At 43.3% G+C, this 19,360-nt stretch overlaps 1 protein-coding gene and 1 long non-coding RNA gene across 11 annotated transcripts in view; one reads left to right on the plus strand and one right to left on the minus strand.

Annotated features, from left to right (window-relative positions):
* EXOC7 (exocyst complex component 7) overlaps positions 1-10,271 on the minus strand; it is a 44,745-nt gene extending 34,474 nt beyond the window's left edge. For all 10 annotated transcript variants that reach the window (XM_084838168.1, XM_084838167.1, XM_084838165.1 and 7 more), the window contains exons 1-5: positions 10,139-10,271; positions 6,519-6,584; positions 6,168-6,352; positions 4,853-4,958; positions 3,711-3,933 (exon numbers count right to left, since the gene is read on the minus strand). In XM_084838168.1, the coding sequence (XP_084694294.1) occupies positions 3,711-3,933; positions 4,853-4,958; positions 6,168-6,352; positions 6,519-6,584; positions 10,139-10,198 (640 nt within the window). In that variant the 5' untranslated portion in view covers positions 10,199-10,271. The remainder of the gene's footprint in view (positions 1-3,710; positions 3,934-4,852; positions 4,959-6,167; positions 6,353-6,518; positions 6,585-10,138) is intronic.
* A 222-nt stretch (positions 10,272-10,493) lies between these two features.
* On the plus strand, positions 10,494-17,739 carry LOC146354096 (uncharacterized). The gene is made up of 4 exons (XR_014788301.1): positions 10,494-10,788; positions 10,937-11,085; positions 11,706-11,922; positions 17,220-17,739. It is a non-coding gene; the product is annotated as an uncharacterized LOC146354096 (long non-coding RNA).
* Positions 17,740-19,360: the final 1,621 nt, after the last annotated feature.

The raw sequence follows: 19,360 nt of genomic DNA on the forward strand, positions 1-19,360 counted from the left end.
AAATAGGCCTTAAGCTAAAATAGGCTGGTATGTTTTGTCCCTGCCTCTTTTGTCCTTGGCCCCGCCCATCACTGGACTGTGGCCCCTGAAAGCTTCTCCAAAGTGGAATTTGGCCCCTGAACTGAAAGAGGTTCTGCATCCCTTTTATTACAAGATAGTATAGATAAACACAATTAATACTCAAGAACAGTACATACTGTTTACAATTATGAAGAAGTGACACACACCAATGTTTCACCTGGAGTTTTACACAGGACAGAGAGCACATTTTCATTTTTTATTTCACCGTAGCCTGCATCTGCTTGCAGTATCACCTGAGAAATAACCATCCTTCACTCAGATGGGAGTCGAGAACACCCAGGGAATAGAGGATTATGAAGGTTGCAAACCAGTGAGGTGAAAAAATCAATGAGGCTATATCATGCTCAGCGCACAAGAGTGTGCACAATAGAATTATAACTGCAGATGGAAAACAACAGATGAGACCTAGGAAAAAAAATTAACTTGTCCAGATGGGTATACTTGTCTGCTACAAAAAACAAACAAGATCTAGGCTTTAAAAAAATGTAGCTTTGCTATAGACACCATAAGTGATCTAAGTATTAGGTTGTCAGGTTTTTATAATACATGTGGATTTCTAGTTACTTGAATCCAAGCCTTAGATTCCAAGCGCTTTGAAAATTCCTGCCAGATGGTGTGATCTACAAGCAAATTAAATAGGCACAATTGCACTTAAAAGCTGGCAAGTTGCACTGTCTTCAAAAAGAATTAGCTAGCTAAACTGCAGCTACATTGCAGCTCATTAGCTACACTGACCTGGTTTGCACAACATCATGGGCTAATTTACCCTCGAGCCGCTGTGGTGCGTGCTGCCCACCGTTCTGAATATGCAACCCCCAATGCGGGGTGGAGTGGGGTGAAGGGTTATTTGAGGGCTAAACAACCTGCATAACCCCAAGACAGACTGTGGGTTATACAAGGGTTGTTTAGCCCTCAAATAAACCCTGGCAGCTGGGTTTACATGATATGACAACCCCTGGTCAGCGGTTGCATATTCATAATGGTGGCTGGCACACACCACAGCTCCTCAAGGGTAAATTGATCCATGATAGGCTGTCGAGTTGTGTGAACTGGCCCACTGACTTCAGCGGCTGGTGGACAGTGACTTCCTGAGGATGCAATCCTATACACACATACATGGGAGTAAGCCCCATTGAAATTAATGGCACTTACTTGTAAATGGACTAAATAGGATTGTACTCAAAATCTCTAATCTTGTAAATGTTTGCTTGTCCACTTAAGATTTCTACAGTTACATTAATAAATGTTAGTTACTTCATTACACCCTTTAACCACCACATTGTACGGCAAACGGGGGATGGGGGAAGGCCAGCATGAACAAACAAAATAAAACCTGAGAGGAACTGGATAGAAGCACCAAAGGTATCATGCATAAAACCCTCATTCGCTTTAACAAGGGTGAGAGTCCCATTTCCTGACAAAGGTATTTGCTTTTAGAAGCTGATGGCTATCTGCAGGTCACCATCTTCTTGTTCCAGAAAGCAGGAGACTTTATCTTGCTTCAGCAAAACGTGAGAGACCCTTATTTCCAAAAATTCTGCCTTCTTCTGACAACAGTGAGAATCTATGGAATGATTGAATTCATGAAGCCTTGCCATTTTCATTCAAGTGAGGATTATATTTACTCAGAGACAATCCAGAGACATGTACATATGCCATCCAAACACCCATAAGAGTAATTTGGCAAGATTCCCTTGAAGCAACTCTCCATTGCGCTTAATTCCCAAATCACAATTTCTCTTTAAGATGAGCTTAAAAGACCATTTTAGTGGGATTAGGTGCTTCAAGGAAGTCTCAGCTAAAATTACAACAGATTTGTGCACACATCTTTGGACTGTGCCTTTAGCCACCACTACAGCACTTAGCTTTTTAGAAAGTTAATATGAGCCTAATTTTAACATGCGTGCCTTAACATGTTATTGTCCTGAACCTTTTGGAAGGTAGAAGATGACATACTTCTTAAAAAGTAGCGTCCAAAAATTCAACCTCATTTTCTCATAAGGAACTTCTGAAGTTCATTATATGAACTAGCATTATTATATCATTATTGTAACTATCAACTATTATAACTATCATTACATATGTACTATCCCAAGCAAACTGAACCACCTGGGGAAATAAATAAATAGAAGTAGGTTGATGAGTATGATAACCGTGATTTATTCAAATATTATAATAGAATGTATTTCATTAACATGGCTTTCATTGACTACACATGGATAGGTCATACTAATTCTGCAGCAATTGCATTCTAAAGCTGCAATCCTATGCAAATTTACCGGCAAGTAAGTCCCATTGAACATAGTTGGAATTCATTCTGAGTACACATGCATAGGATTGCACTGCACACCTGTAGCAGTTAAATGGCAAGCACCTATTATCAGCCATTAAATAATCATGGTATATGAACTTTGACCATAAAGAATCCAGGTGTGAAGGGACAGAACTATTCTACATTGTTGTATTTAGTTTTGGTTTTAGGATATTATGGGATTAGATATTTCGCAAGCGCGCACGTGTGTGTATGCACACATGCACACAAAGTAGTCCCAGATTTTTAAAAATTAACATGTTTTCTTACCAGCAGCTGGGATTGCTGTGAGATAGGTTTCTGCTGATGTTTAAAACTGTGGGTTCAAAGGAATTGTTTAGTGTGTTGGCGCTCAGACCCCACCTTTGCTTTGTACTCCGTCTTTTGGGTGGGTTACTTGTCCTTTGCCACACCTCTGATGGCAGCCATTTTGTGATGGTGCCCAGGACAGTTTATCAAATTGCAACATGCGTTCACAGCCCAGAAAGTTTGCCTACCCATTAACCAAAGGCAAAGAGAAAGAAAAGCAGAGCGAAAGGAGAGGACAGAAAAACATCCAGAGTCCTAGAGGAAAGAAAGGGTCAGAGCAGCTGGAACTGGAGAACTGACTAAGAGAGCTGAACCAATCACAGCAAGATATTGCTTGGATAATTGACCTAGATAAAATAGGGATGCAGTCTGATTAGGTTAGCTGGAGAGAAAAAAAGATTTCTATCTAGTGGCAACAGAAAAGGCCACAAGAAAAACGGGGAAGGGCAAAAAGGAATCTATTTTACCGGTTTCCCCTTTCACTCGCAGAACAGGATGTTGCTGGTCCATAATTCAAGGCTTTTTAACATGTTTCTTGTTGTGTAACTTTTTTGCCACCATCTTTTTAAAAACATGGTCTTCTTGCCATAAAGTTTAGAAATGGAATATGAAAACTGGGTTGTTTATGGATCTAACAAGGGCGCACAGGCAAAAGACATATGCTTTATGGCCCATTGGTGCTACAGGTGGCCCAGTTTTGCAACAATGAAATGTATCTATTTAATTTAGAAATGTATAGCCCACTTTCCTTTATAAAATAAGCTCAACGCAGCTTTTTTTAAAAGTTCATAAAATATATAGAATACAGTAAAAACAGCCTGAATTACCAAGATTGGTTTCATACAGTAAAACCAAGAACAGAATAAAAAAAATTCTGCATAAAAACCACAGAAACAGAACTTTAATGGTTAAGGTTTAATCCATGCTAAAAGTCTGGAAAAATAAAAAGGTCTTAGCCATTCAACTGAAGCTTAAAACAAAAGGATAAGAAGTTTCTCAGTCAATTTACCTTGGTTCCTCCCATACTCCACCAGCCAACCAGATATGCGGACTATGTCCTGCAGGACGCTTTCAGGGAGGTGTTCTAAAGTCACATCTTCCTGGGTTTCCAATTCATCATCCATAGTGATGAGATCCAGGATGAGGATTGGTGGAACTGGTTTGGAATGTCTGGTCATTAGGCTACGAAATTCAGATTCCAGTGACTCCTTCCCCCTTTCAAACAACGATTTCTGGTTGAAATGACACATAGGAAAGACATTAGATGCTTTGAAGATGATAAAATACCAGGACACAGCTCCACTGTTTGGCTGCAGTCCAGAAGCACGACTGCACCATCTACACATGCATCCAAATCCGTCTGCTTCCCTCTCAGAAGGTGCTCCCACAGGACCAAACTGCTCTTTCGCCTTGCAATTTCAAAAACAGTTTAGGGATTTGGCATGAGGGCTTTTAGCTTTATAAAGAGAAATGGCACAGGTGCATATGCAGTATTTTTCCTTCAAAATAATTGCTTTAAAATGCATTTGGGGTATTTGCCACAAAGAGCTTTTTTAAGGGAACGGAAACACTGCATGTACTTCATAAAATAGTGCATGAGTGCTATTTCCCATTTAAAAGGCTTTTGTACAAAACCATTTTTTAAAAACTCAGGGTTTTAAAGACAATTTGTGGCATCTGCAGAGGCCTTTCTGCAAGAAAAGCTCTCAAAAATGAGGATATATACACACACTCTTTTAGATCATGACCCTCAAAGCCATTGGCTTGGTTCGCTTGTAACAACAACCCAGAGTATGGGTTGTCATTACATGCAAACCCTGAACTATTGTTTACCTATAAGTTCTTAATCATGAACAACCCAGGAAGAGAACCAATGGTTTGTTGTTCGGTTGTGAACTCTGAGTTGTTTGTGGTTAACAACCCATAGTTAAACCATAGTGCAGGGTTCGCATGTAATGACAACCTACAATTCAACCAATTGTCAACCCGTACTCCAGGTTATCATTACGTGTGAACTAGGTCATTATGATGCATTGATATTTGCTTCCAGATGGAACAAAGTCTACTGTGAACTAAATTTAAAAAAGCAAGGAAAGTGTGAAGAGAGATAAAGCTCTAGTCAGTAGTCTGACACTCAAATACATTACATACCACTCTATTCAGTTCTGGGCTATCAGGATTGTTGTCTTGGAAATATTCCACAGCCTTCTGGATTTTAGCCATGCAGCCCAAATATTCTTCCAGTCTCCCTGTAGGGCTGCAATTCAAAATACATCTGGCTTGAGAAAAGCTACGTGAACAAGCAACTGCTTACCACCTCTCCCCCGCAGAGACCACTAAATAATTCTGTAATTTCCCTTTTTTGCCTACAGATAATTTGGCACTTCTCTCACTGAGTTTTAAGTACAGAAGTGAAAGGATGGCCAGCATACATTGTAGCTCACAGTTAGCAAACAAGCAACATTTAACTCATGGCTTACCATTACTTGCCTTGTGATGAGCTTTGGTTGCCAACTTTCCTTTGAGACATTTGGCTGGGTCCAGGTTTAGTTATGCTTATAGAGCAGACCCATTGAAATCAAAGGGGGTTACATTAATCATGACTAACTTGTCTCATTTATTTAAGTGGGTATATTCTAAGCACAACTGAGTCTGGATCCAACCAACGGGCATGGATAGGTGGTAGGCAAAGACTAAAATAAATAACAGCATCCATTTGAAGTTCTCACAAAAAAACAGGTTACCATTTCACTTGGCTCTAACAAAATATCTTGACAATTTTATTTATATATTTTTATCCTGTTTCATCCTATGCTCCACAGGGCTTACAATAACACTAAACAACATAAAACAATCCAAGCTATAAAACCTTGTTAAAAATAAACACATATATAAAATAACAATGCTTAAAAATCATAATCTATTTTAGACCGCAACAGTGGTATTTAAGATGTGCCCTACTTCTCCCGCAAATTTTAGAAGGATGTGCACTGATGTATCCGCTCAGAGAGAACATTCTAAAGCTGAGAGACAACTGTAAAAGCCTTACTATTGCCAAGTTTACTTCCCTAATAAAGGCAATACCATCTTTGTTATATTCTGTCTCCACTTAATTTCTCTATTTCATCCACCATTTGTAAAACCAAGAGAGAAACACAATAAAAGAAGAACTGACCTAACAAAGATCTTGAGCATCCTGAATGCCTGGTTGTGTTGTGAATGAGCCAGCATACTAGTTTGCACTACTCAATTGCTCTCACTTGGCTCTCCTGCCAGCAGGACTGGCTAAGCAACCCAGGGATGTTCCCCTGACAAGCCAGAGTTGGAACCCCGGGCTGTTTAGCCGCTCCCACTGGCAGCAGGAGCAATCACGTAGCATAAACTAGCATGCCGGCTTGTTCACGACAGCTCAGGGTTTTTTTAAAAAAACCGGGGTTATCATTATGAGCGAACCAGATCAACTCACCCTTCCTTTACTATCTTCTCTGTGTCTTTTGCTACATGGTAGTAACTTATAACGTGATCCAAGCAGAACAGTGTCTTTTCAACATTCTCCTGCAGGCGCTGAAGATTTTCAGTCTGCTTATGTACAGGGATAATTGAATTCTCCAGCTTCATCAGACGGCTTTCAAAGGACGAGAGAATGGAAACCTAAACATCAAAGTCAGAAATATTTGATGCAGATAACGAGAATCATTTCCTTCAGCACAGACTACCTGCATTGACGTATTTTAGTCTGCAGTTCCATCAACCAAAATACAATAACTGAGACTTCTGTTGCAGTTTAAAAGAAAATGCATAGGTTATATAAACTTACCATGTTCTTTGTGAGCTGGTCACTTTTTTCTAAACTCTCTCTAATGAAAGACAATGTTTCTTCTTCCTGTCATTGCAAGGGGGAAAAACACAACATCAATCACACTGTTCCCTGAACTGATCAGTTTCAAAACTTACTTTCCTAGATACTTACCAAACTTGTAAGCTCCCAGAAAAATTTTAACTATTTAATTGAGCAACCCTATGAGAGGAGGTGGGGGATCCCTACCAGAGCAAAAACCATTTCCTAAGCCTTCCCAACTCTCACTGGCCAGAGCAGTGTGTGTGTGTGTGTGTGGGGGGGGTGTTTCCCCTTCCGACACACACATGGCTTTCTTCTTTGTTTCCCTCCCATTGACACCAACAGGAGGAAAAATATCCACTCATGCACTGGCATAGTTCCTGGGCTTTGTTTTGGGCATGTCAAGGAGACCAAGGGGACAGGATTCCAGGGATCCACTGTCTCCTCCAAGACCCCAACACCCCCCTGGAATGTCCTATTCCTGGCCCTATTGCCATTGGAACAGTGATGGCAGCAGAACTTTCCACTGGCACATGGGGAGGCCTCTGCCTGTCGACCTCCTTCACTGCCTATGGAGAGGGAGGTCCACAGCCTGTTACAGCCCCTCAGCCACCCTCCTAGAGGACACAGGATTGCTCCCTATGTATTATTTGCAAATATTTTAATGTAAATTAAAGTTTTCAAGATCTGGACATTACATTTAAACAAAATTAAAAAGCAGCTTTTAAACTGGATAATTTCTCATACCGTTGTAAAGTATTTTCAGTATGGTACAAGATTTTTTGGCTTAATTAGACACTTACCAATATTATCAGTAAACTGTAATTATTTATAAAACCAACGTATGTTGACTTATAATACAGTTTATATAAGCAGTAAATGTAGTGGCATTTTCTATAAACTCTCAGAAGCTTGGATGGGGATCTAACAGCCCAGATTTGGCTATCTGGGGAAAGGGCGAGAGAAAGACATATTACACCAGGGGTAGACAACCTTTTTGGTAGTGGGCACATCTGACAATTTCATAAACTGTCCTGGGCACCACTACAAAATGGCTGCCATGGGAAGTCAGGCAAAGGAAAGTAACCTGCCCAAAAGACTAAGTACAAGGCAGAGGTTTGGGCTGAACCCCAGCACACTAAACAATTCCTTTGAATCTCAAACTGAAACTCCTTTCAGTTTCAAACTGAAACTCCTTTCCTTTGAAACTCAAACTGGGGAGAGGTAACGAGTGGGGTACTGCAGGGCTCAGTCCTGGGCCCAGTGCTCTTCAACATTTTTATTAATGACTTGGAGGAGGAGGTGCAGGGAATGCTGATCAAATTTGCAGATGACACAAAATTGGGCGGGATAGCTAATACTTTGGAAGACAGAAACAAAATTCAAAGTGATCTGGATAGACTGGAGCGCTGGGCAGAAAACAACAGAATGACATTTAACAGGGATAAATGCCAAGTTCTGCACCTAGGAAAAAGAAACCAAATGCACAGTTACAAGATGGGGGATACGTGGCTCAACAACACGACAAGCGAAAAACATCTTGGAATTGTTGTCGATCACAAGCTGAATATGAGCCAACAATGTGATGTGGCTGCAAAAAAGGCAAATGCTCTTTTGGGCTGCAATAATAGAAGCATAGCTTCCAAATCCCGGGAAGTACTAGTTCCCCTCTACTCAGCACTGGTTAGGCCTCATCTGGAGTACTGTGTCCAGTTCTGGGCACCACACTTTAAGAAGGATGCAGACAAGCTGGAGAGGGTTCAGAGGAGGGTAACAAAGATGATCAGAGGGCTGGAAACAAAGCCCTATGGAGAGAGACTGAAAGAAGTGGGCATGTTTCGCCTTGAGAAGACTGAGGAGAGATAGGATAGCACTCTTCAAGTACTTGAAAGGTTTTCCCAGAGAAGGAGGCCAGGATCTCTTCTTGATCATCCCAGAGTGCAGGACACAGAATAATGGGCTCAAGTTGCAGGAAGCCAGATTCCGGCTGAACATCAGGAAAAACTTCCTGACTGTTAGAGCAATACGACAATGGAACCAATTACCTAGGGAGGTGGTGGGCTGTCCCACACTGGAGGCATTCAAGACAAGGCTGGACAGCCATCTGTCAGGGATGCTCTGACTTGGATTCCTGCATTGAGCAGGGGGTTGGACTCAATGGCTTTGTAGGCCCCTTCCGACCCTACTATTCTATGATTCTATGAATCCACAGTTTTCAGCACCAATAGAAACCTATTTCAGAACAATCCCAGATGCCAGTAGAAAATGGTCTATGCCCTGGTCATCTCTCCCCTAGACTACCGCAACCTTTTCTTCTCTAGTGTTTTATTTTCTCACCTTGGTCCTCTCATGTCCATCCACCACTCTGTTGCCAAAATAATTCACCTTTCCTGTCACTCTGACAAGGTGACACCCCCCTTAAAACCATACAATAGCTTCCTGTCTGCTCCAAGATCCTTATGTTCAAAGCCCCCCGTGGCCTTGCCCCCTCTTATCTTTGTTCCTCCACCTCCACAATCCTCTACCATTCCAAGGTCTCCTGGTCCCTCAAATGACCTCCCCTTGCTATCCCACATACTTGGAACTGCCTCCCAGAACACTTGCATGATGCCACCTCTCTTACTTCCTCCAAATCTCTCCTTAGATCACACCACTTGTAGAACAGCAAAAGCTAAACAAGATAGTCTTGTTATTAATGAATTGAAGTTCTAGCCATCTTGAGTAGAGAGAGGACGCAAATGGTTACAGGGAAAAAAGTATTGTAGGCCCTATATACTCAGGGCCATAAATGCAAAGTTTTCTGTAGAGCGAGGAGAGATTCAAGAGGACTCCAGAGGTGGGGAGGACACCCTTTAAATAAGACTCTCTAGAGTTCAGTGTCCCTCTAACTATTCAAGAATGTTAAGACAGGATTACCTGTTACAGGAAGCCCCAGAAAGACCAAGGACCACCCAAGCAAGCTTTCTGTGCTAAACATCCCTAGAGCTTATGGAGAATGCACAGGCATGCTCTCCTGTCAGGGTGTGAGGCTGCTCCCCTGCCTCCTGGGGCTACCTCCAAACATTTCAGAGGACATCAGTGAAGCACTACAGTGGGTTTGCCACCTTTATTTCCAGTCCTGCTCCTGTAGCCCACCATGAAGAAAATGAGTAGATGAAGAATTTCTCCTCGCTTATCCTATCAGGAAAAGCTTCATCTGCCATATTTCTATGTGTCACGCAGGCAGGCGGTTTATAGGGCTAGTATGTATTTTTAAAGTGGCAGTCTTAAGCTATAACAAGCCCATCCTCTCCCCCTTTTGGGGAAGAACTCGCGGCCCAATCCTGTGTTTACTTGGAAGCGCGCCCCACTGAGTTCACTCCCAGGTAAACCTGCATAGGATTGCAGCTTTCGCCATTTCGTGATCTCTGATGAAGACAGTGAACCAGGCAGGGGGCGCCCACGGCTGCCGGTGTCCGCCCGCCCCCCAAAAATAAGATTACGGGGGACCAAAGGATGGCGACAGCAGAGGCAGAAAAACAGCGTGCTGGAAAATGTCCTGGGGGAAGCGGGAGAGAATGCCGTACCACCACCCACCCAGCCAGCCAACGCCACCCCACCTGCTTGAGCTTCTCTTCTATTTCCCTCCTCCGGGCAGACGCCTCCTCCGTGGGAATCATCCTGACACCAGAGAGACCCCCCTAACAACTCCCCGGGAAAGGCCACCGCCGCCCACTTCTAGCTCCTGTCAATACTTCCCACCTTCACTTCCGCCTCATTCCCCGCCCTCCTCGATGTGGTAAGGCCGCCATCTTGGGAGCGGCAGCTCCTGAAACCGGAAGAGGCGCCCTCTCGAGCGGGTCGAGAATGCGCGAAGCCCCGGCAATACAAAAGGACGATGGAGCGCGCATGCGTATTCTAGCACGCCGGCGATTCTTTTGAATGTGGCAAACCGGAGACCCTCAGACTTCGGCCATATTGGGAGGGGCATCTAACGCCGCCGAGTTTAGGAATCTCGGGCGGAGGTGTGATGCCGTGAGAGGGAGGCACTCCATGGCGGCGGCGGCGGCTTGTTACGGCGCTAAACGGGCGGAGCTAGTTGTGGCTGGGGTTGTGCAACCTGAGTCACTTTCAGCCATCGAGACTTAAAGCATCCTTGGTTTAGTGTGTGTGTACCTGCCAGATAAGATATACAAGGCATTTACAGAGAAATCTTATACCTGTCTACTCAGAAATAAGCCCCATTGAAATCAGTGGGACTTACCCCTAGGTAAATGTGTATAGGATTGTAGCCATATTTAATTACTCAACTGTAATTAAATTCTTAAACCAGAGTACACTGGTTTAAGAATATCCTCTAACTGAAGTAATTTAACAAATGCAGATCCTGTTTTCTCACGTTCATGACTTATATATAGGTTTGCCTATATTCTGCCTTGAGTCCTTCCAGATGGAGGGCGCCCAGCGCTAACAACTGGAAGGCACTGTGAAGCTATTTCAGTCTTTCTTACCTTAATGGATTGTCTGCAGTAAGAAAAAGAACGGAAGCAGCAGCAGGAAAACACAGGTGGGTTATGAGTGGGAAATGATAATGTCTGGACGCCCTGTAGATTTCTGTGAGTGTGGCAGGATAATGGCGCAACAAAAACCTCTTCTGGAAGCACCCCTTGTTCCTGGACTTCTTTGGCAATTGTAACAATTTGCCTGGAGGAAATACCACCCATATAAATATTAAAAGCTCTTTGCATTCTAGAAAGGGCTATGACCTCTATCACAGATATGTTAAGGGTGCAGCCCTATGCATGTTTTGTCAGAAAGAAGTCCTACAACTCCTAGCATTCCCAGCCAACCTGGGGAATGCTGGGAGTTGAACTATTTTTCTGTCTAAACGTGCATAGAATTGTGCCATAAGATTACTTGGGAACATAATGTCAGAACATTGCTAGTGTGTGCTGTATTTTGAAAGTGTGAAGGATTTTGTAATTTGTAAGGTGAATGAAAATAGAATTATACACTATAGACAATATCTAAATGCAAAAATGAGCTTTCCAGTATGTTCACACATAATTTTCAAAAATTATTCAGAAGGGCATGCTACTAGATCTTAAAGATGGAACTTGTTCATTACTACCTGATAATACTTGGTTCACATTACTTACAGAAATATTTCTATTTTCCCCCCATCAGATGCTGAAGGGTATGTCTCAAGAATCCAGTTCTGTCTTGTTTCCTTTTTGCAATATCGAAATCAGATTGATTATGTCCTTTGCAGCCAAAGATGGAGAAGCTCCATACAGTCAGTAAAAACAAGACCTGGAGCTGACTGTGGCTCAGATCATGAGCTGCTTCTTGCAAAATTTCGGCTTAAATTGAAGAACGTCGGGGAAACCACTAAACTGTTCAGGTATGACCTAAATCATATCCCTGATGAATATACAGTGGAGGTGAGGAATAGATTTCAGGGATTAGACCTGATAGACAGAGTGCCTGAGGAACTATGGACAGAGGTCCGTAACATTGTTCAGGAGGCAGCAACGAAATCCATCCCAAAGAAAAAGAAATGCAAGAAAGCAAAGTGGCTGTCTGATGAGGCTTTACAAGTAGCTCACGAAAGAAGGGCAGAGAAAAGCAAGGGAGAAAGGGGAAGATATACCCAACTGAATGCAGATTTCCAGAGAATAGCAAGGAGAGACAAGAAGGCCTTCTTAAATGAACAATGCAAAGAAATCGAGGAAAACAACAGAATGGGAAAGACTAGAGATCTCTTCAAGAAAATTGGAGATCTCAAGGGAACGTTTTGTGCAAAGACGGGCATGATAAAGGACAAAGAAGGCAGGGACCTAACAGAAGCAGATGAGATTAAGAAGAGGTGGAAAGAATACACAGAAGAACTATACAGGAAAGATCTGAATGTCCCTGATAGCCATGATAGTGCAGTCACTGAACTTGAGCCGGACATCCTAGAGAGTGAAGTCAAGTGGGCCTTAGGAAGCATTAGTAACAACAAAGCTAGCGGAGATGACAGTATTCCAGCCGAGCTATTTAAAATCCTAAAAGATGATGCTGTTCAAGTGCTGCATTCAATATGCCAACAAATCTGGAACACTCAACAGTGGCCACAAGACTGGAAAAGGTCAGTTTACATTCCAATTCCAAAGAAGGGCAACGCCAAAGAGTGTTCAAACTACCGCACAATTGCGCTCATTTCACATGCCAGCAAGGTGATGCTCAAAATCCTACAAGCTAGGCTTCAGCAGTATGCGAACCGAGAACTACCGGAAGTACAAGCTGGGTTTAGAAGAGGCAGAGGAACTAGAGATCAAATCGCCAACATTCGCTGCATCATGGAGAAAGCAAGAGAATTCCAGAAAAACGTCTATTTCTGCTTCATTGACTACGCTAAAGCCTTTGATTGTGTGGATCACAACAAACTGTGGCAAATTCTTAAAGTGATGGGAGTACCAGACCACCTTACCTGTCTCCTGAGAAACCTGTACGAGGGTCAAGAAGCAACAGTAAGAACCAGACATGGAACAACCGATTGGTTCAAAATTGGGAAAGGAGTACGACAAGGCTGCATATTGTCACCTTGCTTATTTAACTTATATGCAGAGTACATCATGAGAAATGCCGGGTTGGATGAATCACAGGTCGGAATTAAGATTGCTGGGAGAATTATCAACAACCTCCGATATGCAGACGATACCACCCTAATGGCAGAAAGCGAAGAGGATCTCAAGAGCCTCTTGTTGAGGGTGAAAGAGGAGAGTGCAAAAGCTGGTTTGAAACTCAACATTAAAAAAACGAAGATCATGGCATCTGGCCCCATCACTTCCTGGCATATAGAAGGGGAAGAAATGGAAGCAGTGACAGATTTTACTTTCTTGGGCTCCAAGATCACCGCAGACGGTGACTGTAGCCATGAAATTAAAAGACGCTTGCTCCTTGGGAGGAAAGCTATGGCCAACCTAGACAGCATAGTAAGAAGCAGAGACATCACCTTGCCGACAAAGGTCCGTCTAATCAAAGCTATGGTTTTCCCAGTAGTAATGCATGGCTGTGAGAGCTGGACTATAAGGAAGGCTGAGCGCCGAAGAATTGATGCTTTCGAACTGTGGTGCTGGAGAAGACTCTTACGAGTCCCCTGGACTGCAAGGAGGTCAAATCAGTCCATCCTAAAGGAAATCAACCCTGAGTGCTCATTTGAAGGACAGATAATGAAGCTGAAGCTCCAATATTTTGGCCACCTAATGCGAAGAGAAAACTCACTGGAAAAGACCCTGATGCTGGGAAAGACTGAAGGCAAAAGGAGAATGGGACGGCAGAGGGTGAGATGGCTAGATAGCATCACCGATGCGATGAATATGAACTTGAGCACACTCCGGGAGAGAGCGCAGGACAGGAAGGCCTGGCGTGCTATGGTCCATGGGGTCACGAAGAGTCGGACACAACTGAACGACTGAACAACAACAACTGTCACAAGAGCTGCATTCTCAACTAGCAGTCCAAACCTGTGCACACTTATTTGTGAGCAAGTGCTTCTGAACTCAGTGGGACTTACTTCTAAGCAAACATGCAGAGGAGCAGAGTGCCTAAGTGCAGCCAGATCCTACACATCATTCCTTGGAAAGCAAGTGGCACTGCCATGTTTAACATAGGTGTCACCTGTGAAAATGCCTCTAGATCTACAAAGATCTGTGGAAATAACCCATTTTAAAGTAAAAGTAGAGGCAGCTGAATTATTTACTACATTTATATCCCACCTGGCCTCCAAGGAACCTAAAGTAGCATACATAATCCTTCTCTCCATTTTATCCTCACAACAATGCTGTTAGGCTGAGTCAGGGAGAGGCCTAAAGTCATCCAGTGAGCTTCATGGCCAAGTGGGGACTAGAACCCAGATCTCCCACATCCTAGTCCAACACTCTAACCACTACACCATTCTGGCTCTTAGTTTGTTTCTCACAGGGGATGAGACTGTATTGTACACACGTTACAAACACATACGCTTTACCTACGTAACATTTCTTGGAAGATGCCACACTACATTAGAAGGGTATTAATTAATATTGTACTCTGCAAGCTGTTTCTTCTGGTCTAGATATAAAATGGGCAGTTAAAGGACCATTTGGGTCCCAACTTGTTGCACAGATATAGCTGACTCACATTAAGCCAATTATTATTAAATGGAGCTGAACGCTATAATCCCTGCATGTGGAGATGGGAATAAGTCCCTAGACATTCTCTCTCATTTCAGGAGTTCACATCAGCACACCATCCTCAAAAAGTTTCCTCTTGACAATTCTCTTTCTGCAGTTGTTTTCTTGAGGTGCAGAGATGTTTGGATGCTTAGGGCAAAGAAAAGAAAGCATTATCTAGAATCTCAGTTCTAAACACTGAATAAAGAAAAACATGGCTCAAAATTATCCTCATGTATCCAAACAGATGACATAATATGACTAAGCAATTCATAGCTTTTTGAAGCCTGTAAGCCTTGCTTCCTTGTTGCATAAGAAAGGCAGACTGGATGACATTTTAGAGATTTTACAAGCGCAGCAAGAAATTGGTGACATACAAAAACCTGTTGTTATTTTTAAAAGACCTTCAGCCAACATGTTTTATCCACTAGGTGTCCCTATGCACCAATCTTGAGTAGGGGGCTGAATGCTTTGTTTGTCTCTACCAGTCTTCAGTCCTTACACTTAGGACATGTCATTTGTAATTTAATTGGGACATTCCTTTCAGGTAGGGGGCCAGCTATTCTTGATGCAATTCAGATAAAAGTAAATACTATGTCCTAGCTCCTAATCCACTTAGCAAACAGCAATACACACACCACAAAAATGTGTTGGAGAATGGGGAAATGCACTACCTGGCAGGAAATTCATTGACTCTTTCTGTTGGAGGCATTATAAACTGAAAGTTCTTCCAGTATAGGCCTCTATTAAATAAACCAGTTATCTTCAAATTATTATTATTATTTGTATAGGGTACAATTCATTTAATACTCTAATGCTTAAAGCAGACAGAGCCTTCAGCTATGCAAAATCTGGTAACATTTTTTTTGCAGGGGGCGGGGCAGGCTAGAGGTGCCAGTTACAAAGGCTACACCTTACACCATTCATGTCTATGGGCTTGTTCAGATGCAGCTTCCCCCATAGCTGGTTTAAGCTGCAATCCTATACACCCTTACCTAGGAATAAATCCCATTCAATTCAGTGGGATTTGCTTTTAAGTAGACATGCAATACATGAGACAAAACCTGAAGTAAACATTACCATATATATTTCATAATCATTTATCAAATACTTATGTCGTGTGTGTGTGTGTGTGTGTGTATGAGACAACTTTTTATAAGCTCCTTTTATAAAAAGGGAAGCAGTGGCAGCCAAGAATATCTATCTATCTGTCCGTCTGTCTATCTACCTATTTATCTCCAGTGCAAGTTGTTATGACTATATACTTAATTGGGACAACATCTGCTTCCTTGGGAGCTCTCCCAGGTCCTGTATATTATCTAATTCTGACCAGCTCCCTGGGATCCTGCTCTCTGCTACTGGATACGCAGTCTCCTGCTGGCGGCCTTTTGTTCCATGTTCATTGCCCTTGGATTTTACTGATCTTCCCAGAGGTGATGAAACAGGACACGTAACACAATGTGACTCCTCTAAGGTTTCCCAGTGCACCCTCTGCATGTCTTCTGGTCACCCTTTTTCCCTTAGGCATGTCCACATGGCTCAGCTGTTCCCCCAGGACTCTCCTCACACTGCTTCTTGGTAAATAGTGGTTGTTCAGCTAAGCTGGTTTGTGCCTATTTTGGAATGTTGTACCAGCATTGTGAGCACCTATTGGATAGGACAATGCCTGTGACATCACTGTACTGAGCAATACAGCATGTAAAGCAGGGGTGTTGTTGAACCTCTTTCAGTCCAGGGTCCAAATTCCATTTTGTAGAATTCTCTCAGGGGCCCTATCCCTATGTGGGCAGGGCAAAGGGGGCAGGGCTAATGCCAAAAAACACCAGCATATTGTAGCTTAAAGCTCTCATTGCTAGCAATTAAGCTTTAGGAGAGGCATTTCAACCTTTAAGAATGGGGGTGGGGGGGAATGGCACAAAAGCTGGGAAACCACCAAACAATTGATGGTTGGAGGAAAAGGGGTGGAACCAGAGGAAAGGGTGGGGCCATTTGGGAACCCCCTGAAGGGCTGTTTTGGGACCACTGGTGGTCTGTATTTGGTCCCTGAGCCTGAGGTTCTGCGCCCCTGATATTAGGGGAGAGGGAAACCAGTGTAGGCCCTCTGCCCTGTGATCCACCCTAGACTGTCCACAAGCAAATCTAGTTGCCTGCCATTGTAGGCAACTAGATTTGGACAAGCTAAGCAGCATAGCTGTGAAAACTCCCCATGCCAGTTTGCTTTAAAGAGATGTGGACCCTCTCTTCTATATCAGGCCTCTTCATTCATGGGTATCATTCAGTGTTTTTGTCTTGCTGGGTCTCTGACTGGGCAGGGTTTACTTGGATACAGAGGGAAGAGCCTGCTACCTTTTCCTCTGCCTGTTTTTCAAGGCCCTCAGAAAAACTTCCTGGTTACTATCTGACCATAAGCATCTGAGTGTTTGACTAGGGAAAGGGTGTGGACAGGACTGGAACAGAGAAACAGGAGCTGTTGTGCTACTTGCTGAAGCATTTTCTTTTTCAGCCAAAGCATTTTATCTTCCTACTGAAGAGAAGAAGGGCTCATTACACTGGAGAAGCATGAGGAGGGAGGGGAGCAAACCACCACATATTTCCACCTTCTTGAAGAAACACTCTGAAGGATAAAGGTGAAGAGCCAAATTCTTGCCAGACAGGAGCCCAGCAACAAAGTCACAGCTGGAGGAGGAGAAGGAGGGTTAGAGGGGAGCGGAAATTAGCTGCCCCACTGCTGGCCTCTTTAAAGCCACACAGAATCTACTGAACTACTAGGGCAAAAGGGGGCCCGCTATACTTCTAATTTCTCGGGCAAAAATGCTGGATTTTCAGTGTATGTGTGTGTGAGAGAGGTGGTGGGGGTGTCATCCAGACTTGAAGTTTCCTTCCTATTTGTCACCTATGTGTCGAGCTGTCTTTTAAAGACTATGATTGCAACTAGGTAGTTCTGAGGAAATGTGTTGGCTGTGATATACCATATAGTGTTGTAACATAATAAAAGGTTTTAATCATGCTTGACATGTCACACCAACATCATTTGTGAGTAATGCATTATGCCTGTGTAAGTAAAAATGAGTAGCCACAGCAGTAAATGGGGTTGGGTTGTTCTTTAAGCTTAGAAACCTGCAGAATAAGGGCCCAGTTATACTGGGATCCTTGCTGTGGCATAATTATCCATGAGGTTTCCAGTGTGGCAAGTATGCCTACCTTGGCCTAGTACTGCATTCCTTAAAATGTACATGCAACCCAGAACATGCTGGGAAGTGGACATTCATGAAGGCCATTTCCTCACCATGTGAGCCACAGGGAATACTACTCTTTGTTGTCACCGTTGCTGTCATTACTTGCTTTTATGGCCACCCCTCTACCTTTAGGCTAGGGATGATCAACTTGTGACCCTCCAGATGATTTGTCCTGCAACTCCCATCATCTCTCACCATTGTTTATGCTGGCTAAGGCTGATGAGAGTTGTAGGCCAAAACATCTGGAGGGCCACAGGTTGCCCACCCCTGCTCTAGGCAGTGGTGAGGATTGGAAAGGGCATAAGCTGGTGTTGGTGGCAACCATGGCAACAAGGAACAGGTAGGTCAACTGAGAAAGTCTTGTCCAGGGCCTCCTCAAAACCTGGTGCTAGCACTGATGGTGGTGGCGGCGGCGGCATGTGTGCATTTTCGTGTGTTCAGCTGTCTAAACGTTAGTAGAGGTGACAGTGCAGTTTATCAACAAAACACCTGTGAATACAGTTCAGAATATGATTAGCAAATGAGGCTGATGTGTGTCCTCTAATGTGGACTGGCCCCAGAGAGGACTCGCATAAGCCTTAACAGTCCTGCCTTACTGCTTCTATGTGGCTAGAATGGCACCTTTGCCAGAGACATCATGGGAAATTATTCTCAGGTCCTTGAGAGGGGACCCTTTATGCTAATATGCATTTATTTTATACACGCGTAAGCAATGGCAAGCAAGAAATTGGCCAGTATCTCACCACAAGCTATTGATGTAACCTACCTTGAGAACTCTGTTATAGGGCAGCCTATAAATCAGGGGTTGACATCTTCAGGCCCTCCAGATGTTTTGGCCTACAACTTCCATTAACCATTACCATTGGTTTTGCTGGCTAGGGGTGATGGGAATTATAGGCCAAAATATCTGGAGGGCCACAAGTTGCCCACCCCTGTATTAAATAAATAAGTAAATAAATATCCAAACTGAGCCATCAGAGTGTTCCCATTAAAATCTGAAGGGGGGGGGGCATCAGAACCAGATCTATGACCTCTACCCTAATGTATCCATTTTGGATCAGACCCACTGGAGTCTGGGCCAATCCAAAATGGATCCACATGTATTTCTCAGAACCCTCCGCACTTGTCCTCCTTTTGCTTGGCAGTATCCAGGGCCTTGATCCGGGCCTCCTCCACATCAAGAGCCCTTCAATATAAGGGAGGGGTTCTTTTTTGCCTTCCCCTCTGCCTCCAGGAAGTTGCAACATGCTGGGTGGGGTCGGTGGGCTCCAAGGTTTACAAAAGCCCCATCACACTCTTAGGGATGTCATTGGAAGGATAGAGGAGCTTAGAGGACTTTGATTCAGCATACATTTATTGATTTGTTTGTTTGAAGTATTTTTATCTTGCTCCTCAGCCAAAATGGCTT

The sequence above is a fragment of the Heloderma suspectum genome, chromosome 2, assembly GCF_057233095.1.
Source record: "Heloderma suspectum isolate Gila_16-S chromosome 2, 16-S_ref, whole genome shotgun sequence".
NCBI classification, from domain to species: domain Eukaryota; kingdom Metazoa; phylum Chordata; class Lepidosauria; order Squamata; family Helodermatidae; genus Heloderma; species Heloderma suspectum.